The following is a 12,141-nucleotide window of genomic DNA, read 5'->3' on the forward strand; positions in this document are numbered from 1 at the left end:
AAAACCGTTTGAGTCATAATTACGAGTTGGAAACCGCTGGCTTCTCAACAAACCACAGTTTCGCATTATTTCCAGTCAGAAGCCAGCAGCAGGCGATACTCCAAACAACACTGCATTCATTTACAGGGAAACGAAAACAAGACTTTGATATCACTAATACACTCGAGCATTAGAAGCTGCTGTGTGGCGGCTGCAGCCTCACGGCAGTTGCGTAGAAAAGGCGGGACTCACATGTAGCCTCTGAATCTGTTCAGGTCGTTGTTGGGCTTTTCACATTCGATGATGCTGTTGTACTTTAGGGGGTCAAACTCGCAGTCCTGCAAACAGAAAGCAAACAATACTCAGGTAAAGAATGCAGCTTCAGGTGACAGGTGGAATATTTATCCTTTCCCCAGGAAGTACAGTTACACAGCATTACGAAACACTAATGCCCAAACAGTCCATCCGAGATAGGATAAAGTGCAGGAAGTCAGACTCCCACCTGCACTCATTCTATTATTTCCTCTGTTAGTTGACTAAAGTTGCAGCTAATGGAACGTATTAGTCTTTAATGGGGCAGTTTGCATATTAACTAGACTGATTAGGCTGCACTGTTTGAGCTGACTTACCCTTCCTCTAACCACCATAAAAAAACTCAATGACTTTCAACTCAGAAACCACCCACACAAGTTATTTAATAAATGATCAGCTTGTCTTGTTGTTAAACAGTTGCTTTTGGACCTGAGGAACTTTCCCAAAATCAAGTCCTCCTAGTTGTAAATCAGGCTCCGGGCGATTAGCGCCTGGTTTTTGCTTCCCACATGCACCAAAAACAGCAGCGTCACAACTGCTGGCCTGTTGCGCTCCGGCTGGTCGTGCACTTCTTGCCGGGTTTGAAGAAGCCTCCTTTAACCTCTCCCACCTCAGCAAAAAGATCAGCATTAACCTCCCTGCATTCTCTCCTAGCACGTTTCTCAGCTCGCAGCTGTTGCGCACCTGTGGGCCAAAGTAGGCTTGATGGCTTTGACTGTTACACATGTGAAATACTACGTTAAAAATGGCTGATATTGCAGAATATGTCTATACTGCTTCATTTCACAACTATTGCTGGTGGGCAGGGCGCTCGTGTGTGACAGCTTTAAAATACACGAGTGCAGATTTGTACATGAGTGCAAGAAATGTAGCTCTAGATGAAATCTAGTATGACCAGTGACAAAGTCCAGGCCTCATTAAGATTTTATAGAGAACAAGACATGAAGTTCAATTTGCAAAGAGAAAGACTTTCTCAAATATTAATTAGAATTAAAATAAAAAACAAACAGCCATGGATTTTAATTATATCTTATTTTCGAGGGGACTTTTTACAACATTAACTCCCCCGCCTGCCATAAAGAGACTCCTGACAACTAAAAGTTGGAGAGAACTCAAAGTTTCAACCTGTTAAAAGTTTTTTTTCTTCTGACAAAAAAGAGAAAACACAGCAGACAGGAAGTGAGGAGCATCCATCTCACCAGGTCGTAGAAGCTGCGGACCACCTGCCTCTGCTTCAGGTTGGTCTCTCCATCCAGGGTGGCGGTCTCGATGTGGCACAGGCGGTCGGGGTCGCTGGAGCTCAGCAGCAGCACGTCGGCGGGGAGGATCTCATTGCATCGCAGCCTGATGAAGTCTCCCACCCGCACCTCCTTCCAGTACTTCTCCACATAGCGTCTCTCTGCTCTGACGGAACAATAAGAGGGCGAACCGTGAAAGATGCGGAGCTATTGTTTTCGACAGTTCAACAATCTAAAAATGGAAACTTCAGCCCGACCTCCATAAATCTGGACAGCAAACACGTTCCACGCAGAAACAGGACGGCCTGTTTGTTGATGCTAAAACTGGTGAAAGCGACTGCGACATTCCTCACGGTCAAGCGCATTCAGCTTCGCTTCTTCCTCAATATGTCAGTCAAAGCAAGTACATGATGCCACTATTATATATAATGAATTACTCTGAAACTTTTCACGTCAGTAAAGCTTATTACCGACATATAAACAGTCCCGGAGCCTGAACAACAGAGCAGCATGACGGGATGCAGCTTTACGTTTACCCCTTGAAGAGGCCTCATAGTAAGATCTGCCTATATCTATATCTGTCACATAGTTTCAAGTCACCAGGGGCCACTGAAGATGGAAGAGGCAGGTTTGAGACCCCCGGCTCAGATGAACATCTTCAGAGAGTACTTCTTTCCATTTAAAGAAATGAAAAAGTCTTTATTTTAAATATATAAGAATTTTTATGCAGTGGTTTTACTTGTTTGGCATCAAACCGGGTTGTATATAACCCATGAAATATAATGAGTTTGATTAATCTGTCTTTGATAAACATTACAGATAAAACACAGATTGCGAGGATCGGCTTCCTTGCTTGCTTTTTTCCTTCTGGCTCCAAGCGATCCGAACAAAATTTTGTGGTTAGAAGCCTTAAAATAGAAACATATTTCAAAAACAGGAAACTTAGGCCTTGTGTTTGTTGACCTTATATAAAATTTGCAAGTCAGCTGACTAACCCTGCCGGGCAGAAAGGGTAAGACTGAAAATGTCTGAAAAACACTTACATAAAGTGCACTAATTTAGCTGAACATAACATTTGTTGTCATAGGGAGAGCTTCCTGTGTCGTAATGAAAGAGGTCCTGTCTGTGTCTCTGATTGGTCACAAGATGCGCCTCTTTCGTGCGAAACATGCTTGTAGCTATAGTGATAAATCGTGGTTTGATTTATCGAGCTGATAACCACCTTGTTATGACCTCTGAGCCTGATTGATGATTTTAGGAGAAGCGAAACCAGGTAAAGAAAATATATTGTGGATACGTTGAACTCCATAGTGCAGAGCATAGGAGTTACTAATTCATTACGACCCTCCCTACATTAATATGAAAACATTCCTTTCCGTGAACTTTGACAGTCAAATACATTCAGTGCCAGCAGAAAAAAATAACTTTTAGCTCTAGTCTGCATTCCTCGTCTGACAAATAAATCTTGGAGTGAACGAAAACACAACGAGGACGATAAATATTTGCAAAACCACATGAAAATAAATTTATATCGAGTGAAAAGAAGCAGGAAGATGAAGGAGGAGGAAATAAGAGATGTCTCACACACTGGAAACGAATACTCGAGTGCATACTTTGGATATTAGAAGCAGTGACATTGGCATCAGTCCGTTAACAAAGGGAAAAAATAGACTATGACAAGCTGCAACTAATCAACCTGAAGCTGATTCTAATCCAGAATTACTCTGACTCGTGTGTGCTCCTATAAAGGAATCCATCTTTGACCTGGAGAGTGGAACAAATGATAAGAACTAAAAGGATTTGCTGGTTGTGAAGCCGTTCCCCCACCCGTGCCAAAAACAAAGAATGACTGTATTTGTTACTGTGGGGAACCAGTTCCTGTAATCCACACTGTTAACAGATTCACACATAGCCAAAGCTTTCCGCGAAGCGCACCGCCTGATAAAAAGTACGCCGACAGTCACAGGTGTGTCCTGCGGCGCTGCTTAAAATGTTCAATTAATCTCCACACTTCAGCGATCGCTTATTCATTACTCAGTTATGGCAGAATATGCCAGCCTTAAAGAACTGAGGTCGAACTGGTTCACAGACTCGGAGTGCAGATGGTTTCCAGCTGTTGGCACCCTGTGCAGCAGATTAGGTGCAAACTATTTACATTCCACAGAACTACATTTATTTGCACCGATCTTCAAGGATTGTATAACACAGCCAGTCCCAAACTTTACGCCACCACAGCCCATAAAAAACAAAAAAACAAAAAAAGCTTCATGACTGATCGTCATGTGAGCCAAACACTTCCGTTTCTTTTTGTTTCCATTCATTAAGCTCCAGTTTTGCTTGTACAGATCACACACCTGAAGGGTTCGGGACCAAAAACAAAAGTGAACAGGAACATGTAAATTATGTTGTTGGTTTTTTCCTCGATATAACATACATTTAAGGCTGGATCAGGTGACCCTGAATCCTTTCTTAGTCACGCTGCCATAGGCCTGCACTGCTGGGGGCTTCCCATGATGCACCAAGTGTTTCTTCTTTACTCTGAATTTAATCATCTGCTATTATAATCACCCCAGCTGGTCACAGGAGATGGCTGCCCTTCCCTGTGTCTGGTTTTGCCAGAAGTTTCGTCCTGTTAAAAGGGAGTTTTTCCTTCCCACTGTCACCAAGAGCTTGCTTATAGGGTCATCTAATTTTTGGGGTGTTCTCATATTACTGTGGGGTCTTTACCTTACAATACAAAACACTTGGATGTGACTGTGTTTGTGATTTGGCACTATATAAATAAAATTATTGTACATGACTTCTTGCAGTTCATCTGTAGTACTTTCGATGCCTATCAAAATAAAATCCCTGGGACTGTGACATCAATATTAACCAGTATTTATTTTAAATGGGGTTTAATTTACCCAAACTTCAAGTGCATTTTGGACAAAAATAACATAAAAAGGCATATATCTGTGTTTAGGAAGATATATCAGATTCTTTGTCTCAACTACCAACTGTTTTTATGTGTGTAATGGGTGGTTTTACGCATAACCACAGACTCAGTAAAAGATGGACGTAGCCTATGCTGGATGTGACCCTTCTCTGTGACCTCATAAGGCACTTTGCTGATGAGTTTATGGGCTCAGCTGCCACAAAAAGATGAAGGTTATTTTATAAATTATGCTCATAGCTGATTTTTTAGGGGATGCTCATTGGCTAAGGCCTTGTCAGTCACAATTTGTTAGTGTATGACCATGCAAACACTCAGGTCAAGTCTGTTTGTTTGGTCCATCTGTCACATACACTCTATAGCGCCAAAGGTAAAAAGTTTTTAGAGATATGCAGGTCAGCACTCTTTACATTTTTACTCTGAATGTGACGATTCCACACCGTGTACTACACGTACGTTGTAAACATAGACTGGAAAGAAAAGATGGACACGACCGCTGTGACATTAAATCTCGTTAACAAGCCTCGAGCTGACTGTTTTCCCAGTCGCCGTATGTTTGGGAACTGGAGGTGATGAGCGAGGGGAAGATCTTACTGAGATCCCGTGTGGATAATCGTCCTTTCTGACTCTAATAATGAAAAATAAAAATATTCATGACCCCATAAACTCATCAGGTAAGTTTCAGAGGTGAAAGAGAGCCATAGATATATTTATCGCAGGAAGTCTTTTTGTAACTGGAGACTCGCCACCTGGTGGCCATTACACAGAATACACCTCCACGCTGACTGATCTGTAGTTGTGAACAATGGAGCTGTTGACAACACTTTAAATGAACAAAGAAGAAGAAAAAAAATCCGGTCTATGCAAAACATCTCGTATAACCTCGTATATGCAGATACTAATCTCAGCGATAACCCAGTATCAGCTGAGTGACATACCAGTCAGGCTCTAGCTGAGAAAGGCAACATTTTTCACAATGTTGCCACCACAGAAAAAAAGTTCACTCACGTCCAGCCCTGACACAACAACTTAGGTTCAGCACTCAGCTAAAACTGTGGAGCCTCTAAACACTGAGCCTTTTGATGACGGTGAATTATGCTCTGTGCATGGACCACAGTGCTGCTTTTCATTAGCAAAATACAGTCTGCGTACACACACACACACACACACACACAGAGTCAGGAAAATGGTCAGAAACAGGTCATCAGGTTGGCTCGTAATAAGCAGAAACAACACAGAGGCAAGAGGCTGAGCTATCACAGTTTCATACTCCTCTGAAACCGAGGTCTGTGTGCACTTAATTTGCTTTTTTTAGTGAGGGGGGCACAAAGCTTTTTGTGTACCTACTGTAACCTGTTGACGGTTTGGTCACATCATCAGCAGTTATGGTCAAGATGACTAACAGGTTAAGAAACTCCTCTTTATGCTTAACTACTTAAACTGAATCTCCACACGATTAAACATGCAGATATTTTATTTGTAATTGAAATTGTTCACAGTCTGGCTGCTCGTCCTCTCTCCGTGACTTCATTAAACAAAATTAAAGCGCGTACATGTGGAGCAGAGAGCTTTTGGGCAGTCGAGCGTCACATACCTGGAATGCTTTGGACAGTTTGATAAACTGTGCCGTCAGAAAGTAGAATACATACTGAAAAAGCTTAACATTTCTAAAAGAGGAAAAAATGAGCTCTGGATAGCCACGTCTTTGTTTCTGTGTGCTTTGAAGTGTTTCTGTAACACCTGTGTGTGACCCGCTCAGAGACAATAGGTGTAAATTAGCAGCAGTGCTAAATTCTGCCTTGTTTACATCCTAAATTATCATATTGAAATCCATTATCATGCGCTGTGCCTGCTATATAAAACAACAGCAAAGGAAACACTGCATCTCTTAATGCTTTGTTTAAACCTGTAAATCAGTGCTTACCTACTGGCTGGATACTAGAGGGGCGTGTGTGTGTGTGTGTGGGGGGGGGGGGGGGGGGGGATTTCATGTGATACTTTGTATCAAAGGTTTGCCTGATGGGTAAAGTGTCTAACTTATCAATACAGACAGCACGCTGCCATCAGTCTGACTGAGTCTTTGTCAACGAGCACAACACGAGGGGACTCGACTCCACTGGCTGCCAGCTGACTGTATCCTAATACTCTAGTATTGTAATATTCTGTATTAATACAATTTGCTCTAATCTTTTTCTGTTTTTTAACCAATTTTATTTTTACTCTTCTTTGTTTTGATTTTTAAATCACTGTTGCACATTTACACTTCTGCACCTTCTCGCAGTATAAGAGCTTACTGGGAGCCTGCGGCACTTTTATTTTTACTTTGTTGTTTATTGTAGACTGCACTAGTTTTATCCTTTATCCTGCTGCTGTAACACAACAGTGCGAATCAATAGCTGTAATAGTTAAATGTGAGTTTCTGTCTGTGAACAGCAACAAATATGTGATTTTCAACAGTTATATTGTTGTATTATCAGAAACGGACTGTGTGGAATTGCCAACTGGTTGTGCTGACAGTGTTGGTACTCTTGACCAGTTTGTAAAACAAACAAACAAACAAATAACTAAAGTGAGAAAACTTTATCTTATAGGATAAAACAGTTACTGACAAAGTTGAAAAGGGTGATAAATCACAGTATATGTTACTGCAAAATGTTAAAAATCCCTATAATATTGGACCATGTGTGAACATTAAGATAATAAACTACTGTATACTGTGTCACTGTGTTCCTGTGCTGTGGTGTCTGTGAGCTGGTGCTTCACACTCTTTTCTGTGTTTATTTACATATTTGGGTTTCCTTTGAATGGCAGCAGCCTGGCACGAGCCTGTGTGGTTAAATGTAGCACATTTACAGCAGGCTCTTGTTCAATAATGTGCATTTTCTCCTCTTAAACAGCAGAAAGTACAAAGTTAGGGAGCTGTGGACGCCATGAATGAATGTGTGTGTGAGTGGGGCTTAGCAGAGAGACGCTATAAAAACACATTCCCCCAAAGTTCTGCGCAGCAGCTGGACACCGCTGGCTGCAGGATCGAGCCGAGGCCCAGCTTACCTGCTGTAGACCAGACAGTCCATGTGGTTGATCTCTTTATCGGACCTGTGTCTCCTGTAGTCTTCCCACAGGTCTTTGATGGCGGTCACGGACAGGATGAAGACCACGGGAGCCAGAGCGAGCTCGGGCTGGAACGCGTTGACAACCGGAACAAAGTTGAGCAGAGCGATGAAGACGAAGTAAACATTGGCGAACCTGTGGAACTGTTCGAAGAGGTTCTTTGGCAGGAATGACAGCACGGTGTATTTGGTCGTCTTAATCTTGTTGTTTGCATAGTGTCGGCTGGGGTTTTCGTCCCCTTTGGCGCAGTCGTGCAGGATGTTTGCGTGGACAGTCCTGGTTTTGTTCTCTTTGGGTTTCTTCTTTCTTTGCCGTGCGGCTGGCGGAGCTTTGGCCATCCCGGCGTCCTCCTCGCTGTGCCGCGCCATAGCCAGCTCCCCCCAGCTTCAAACTTTCCCACAGTTTACTTGACACACTCACACGCACACAGGAAAAAAAAAAAGCCGCCTCCCAAAGTGGTGGCTAAGTTATCATTCTTCCACGGGGGTCGGGAGTCTCTCCGTGGGGTCACACTAGCAGTTCCATTTCCTCCATGTCGACTCTTCTTTTCCAGAGTCAGAGGAAAACTTTTGCTTGTTGAGCGTCTCCGCTTTTTTTCTCCTGCTGCTGGAAAAGGATGCTGAGGTGGGGGGGAAGGGCTCGGATCTGTGAGCCATGCGGATGGGCTTAAGCCGCTGGATGTGCGCAGCTGCGGGGTGTGCAGATCAGCCCGTGTGCGCAGGCTGAGCGCAAACAGGACGTGCGTGAAGGGTTCAGGGGGTCGCACTCCTCTGGAAATCTGACCCGAGGGAGGTCCCTTCTCGAGCCAACCTGGGTGTTTTTTGTCTGTAAGTGCCACGCGGTAATATTGGGTTTGCACCGGCCCACAGGAAGCAGCAACACATCCAAACTCGTTGTTTTTGACTTTGTTTAAAAAAAACTGTGGCGCTTAAAAGAAGAACTCCACGTGGAGAGAATCTGTCGTGAGAGTGGGATGTTTGTTTTTTTAAATGCGTGTTTAAATAATCCTTAATATAGAATTTCTCTTTAACACGGTGTTTGTATAATACAGTAAATACAACATCACCACGCCGTTAATCATCCAAAGAGAATAAATGTATAAAATATAGTTGACACAAAATTATAAACGAACATCAGTTTGCGCGCAATCGTTGTATACTCTAGCAGTGGTTCCCAAACTATGGGCGACCCCGCTGCTGGGACAAGACACACTGCAGATGCAGGTGGAGTAAAACACAAAGCCAAAGTTGGTCTTTTATGGACAATAAACAGCCTCGTGACTTATCCACGGGCTTTCTGCGACCCTGAACTGGATATTATTTTGAATGGATGGATGAAGGCTAAAAACTGTGGGGTGTGGGCAAGCCAGCAAAAGAGAACAGGCAAAACAAGATAATTATAGTGCAATGGTGGAGAGTGAATGAGGAAAACAGATTTTGTGTCACAATGTGAAAGGTGTGCACAACAGCACCTTTTTTTTTTATGTCAAACTACATTGATGTTTGTGGGCTTCTGATTGGCCAACATTTCTTCATGGTTACAGATACAGTGCCACCTGTTTCATTAGCATGCTCTTTCCAGTGCTTGAGATGATTTTCTGCCTTTTCATATTGATGGAGTTATTTTTCAAAATGAAATCCCTGTTTGAAAAATACCTGTAGAGAATAAAATTGAATATATCTTTATTGTCATTGCCAAATGTATATTATGGATGTTTGGACAGTTTTTGTTTATCCTTGCTCGGGTCCTCTACCAGAGCCCTGGGAGCTCGAGAGTCCTGGGCAGTATCTGTCATGAGTGTGGCAAGCAGGATGAAGGAACCAAACGCACGACTCATACACAGAATGTAAACTTAAAGTGCCAGCTTTATTGCTGGACAAGTTCTTCATAAAATAAACTCACCAAAAAACAAAACCGGAACATGAAACTAGAACACAAGGAGCACAGAACAAGGAAACTAGAGACACTTACAACGCACAGGGTGGTACGACACAACAAAGGGCAAAGGAACACACAGGACTTAAATACAAAAGGAGTAACGAGGGAATTGGAAACAGGAGGGAAACACAGCTGGGACTAATTGGGCATAATGTGACAACGGGAACCAACGCTAGATACACGGCACACAGGACAAGGACTATCAAACTAAAACAGAAACATTCACAAAGACGCTGACTTGACACAGAGACATAGAGACGCTACTCACTGGGGAAACAGAGGGAACATGGAGAGAAGAGTAACTAGATGAGGAACACAGGGAAGGCAAAAATGACAGAAACCTAAATCTTAGGAACTAAGAATAAACACAAGCAAAAAACATGAATTACAATAATCCAAGAACATAAATAAACCCATAAACATAAAACACTGTGTCAGACACAGTACTGTGACAGTATCTTTGCTGATCCTGGGACTGCGCTCTTCTGGACAGAGATCTCTGACGGTTCTGCTCACCCAGTTTGGGGGTCGCTGTCCCGAGTGCTGTGATTACCACGGGGACCACTGTTACCTTCACCCTCCACTTCTTCTCGAGTTCTTCTCTCAGCCCTTGGTACTTCTCCAGCTTCTCATGTTCCTTCTTCCCAATGTTGTTATCATTCAGTAACTACATCTGTTACTACAGGCATCTGCCTCTGCTTGTCCACAACTACTGTTAGCCATCACCAGTTTGTCCATCTATATCCGGAAGTCTCACAGGATCTCAGCTCAGGGTGGTCATTAACCACCGAAGAGGGCTAACCTAAAAACCCTATCCCATTTTGACCTCAGGACTTCCATGCCATACTTGGCACTAGTGTTCCTGTATATGATGCCAGTCACTTGGTTATGGCGTTCAATGTAAGCCCTGCCTGCTAACATCTTGCATACTGCTATTATATGCAGCCTGCACCAGGGGTCTTGCCTGGAGTGGTAGACCCCAGCCTATATGTATCTTGGGCTGAGAGCTTGTTCCTGTGCTGCCATGATTAGTGTCTCTCTGCCGTTTTACAATCCATCTTTGTGCAGCCATTGGTAGGATTTTTTAATATTAATACATGTAATAATATATAAAAAAGCAAAATAACACCAGTAATCACACAGACTGCAATGATGATACAATAATATTATGCAACAGTTCAGCAGGATGAGTAAAGTGCCATGTGCAACAGCATCTGCTGTGAAAATGAATAGTGGATAATGTGTGTGCGTTGTACTGCAAGGATATTTCAAGTATTACAAAGCTATTGTTTGTGTGTATTCTGGCCTGGTCCATAGCAGTCACAGCGCTGAGGAAAAAGCAATTGTTCAGTCTGATTGTGGGTATGAATGGCTCTGTACCTGTGTCATCATGTCTTTTACAAGCTCTTCAGACAACGTCCTTAAAGTTACATTAATTTGCACAAATGCAGGACTTGAGTAGATCTGTCTATATTTAAAGGAAAATCCAAAATCTAAATTTAGGACTTTGTAAATATGACAACATGTACAGCTTCTCCTGCACCGTAAATCCACAAGCTGCAGCCATTTTGACCACAACAGGAAGTAACTGACATTTGATTTGATAAAGAAATATTAGCAAGTTTGTGTTAACAACAGACTTTATTTCACAAGTCTGACCACAAATCCATGAATGAGATCCACTGACCTTTGAGATGAGAGAACCAGAAATACAAAACTTCAAACTCTTTTGCAAATTTTGGGGCTCATTTCTGTTTTGGCCTATCACAGAGTGCACACAGTGGCCGACTAATATTTCAGTCAGACTCTGCTTTTGATGAACTCATGAAGATTTCTGATGTAGGACAATAACAGAAAAGAGGTTGGTTAAAAAAAATGGTTATAAATAATCCCACTCGCTTTTCTGACAGTTAGGTATTTATTATTAGTGAGGGTTTCAGGATGATAACAGTGATTTCTTTACTGGTACTTTATTATTACATATTTTTAAAAACTAAATAGTCATAAATTCATGTAAATACTATCCCAGAAAAAAGTGATTTCATGCAAGCTCTGGCTTTTAATATTCATCCACTTGTAGTCAATAAAGTCCCAACACAAAATCCTGCAAACTGGAGCTTTCACTTGGATGGCAGGACTGAAAAGTCTAAGTAAAACTATTCTAAAAGAAAAGATTAACATCAATACGCTGCAGCTCTGAAAGATTAGTACCCCCAGAGGCTGACTGGCCCCTTAGCCAGCAGGTTCCCCTGAGGTGATAAATCACAGGCCTGTTCCAGGGCAGTCTGCAGCAATTTGCTACAGGAGCATCCAGCTGTTGGGCTAAAAACTAATGGCTGATTGTACGCTGTGGCATCTTGGCACGGAGAACAATTCAATTTCCACATGATGAATGAGCAGAGTGAGGTGGATGTGAGACGGCGGCCTCAAAAAACCAATCATGGCTCAGAGGAAACAATAAGAAAAAAAAGACTAAATCAGGTTTAGCTGAAAATAAAATCATCCTTAACTTTCTCTTAAAAATAAGATTACGTGTGTGCAGTGTTTTTAAAAGGACCATCATGACATGAGTGTTATTCTGTATTTTCCTCTTCCACACAGCGCAGTGAAACCTTTTCTTTATTATTA

At 42.3% G+C, this 12,141-nt stretch overlaps 1 protein-coding gene across 1 annotated transcript in view; it reads right to left on the reverse strand.

The window, feature by feature from the left end:
• The window catches only part of atp10a (ATPase phospholipid transporting 10A), a 45,548-nt gene extending 37,169 nt beyond the window's left edge, over window positions 1–8,379 (reverse strand). Inside the window, 3 exon segments of the mRNA XM_040040138.1 lie at window positions 232–317; window positions 1,491–1,695; window positions 7,516–8,379. Of these exon segments, the coding sequence (XP_039896072.1) occupies window positions 232–317; window positions 1,491–1,695; window positions 7,516–7,943 (719 nt within the window). The 5' untranslated portion in view covers window positions 7,944–8,379.
• Between the last annotated feature and the right edge of the window lie 3,762 nt (window positions 8,380–12,141).

This window comes from Simochromis diagramma, unplaced genomic scaffold (assembly GCF_900408965.1).
Source record: "Simochromis diagramma unplaced genomic scaffold, fSimDia1.1 OVJJ01000026.1, whole genome shotgun sequence".
In the NCBI taxonomy this organism is placed as follows: Eukaryota; Metazoa; Chordata; class Actinopteri; order Cichliformes; family Cichlidae; genus Simochromis; species Simochromis diagramma.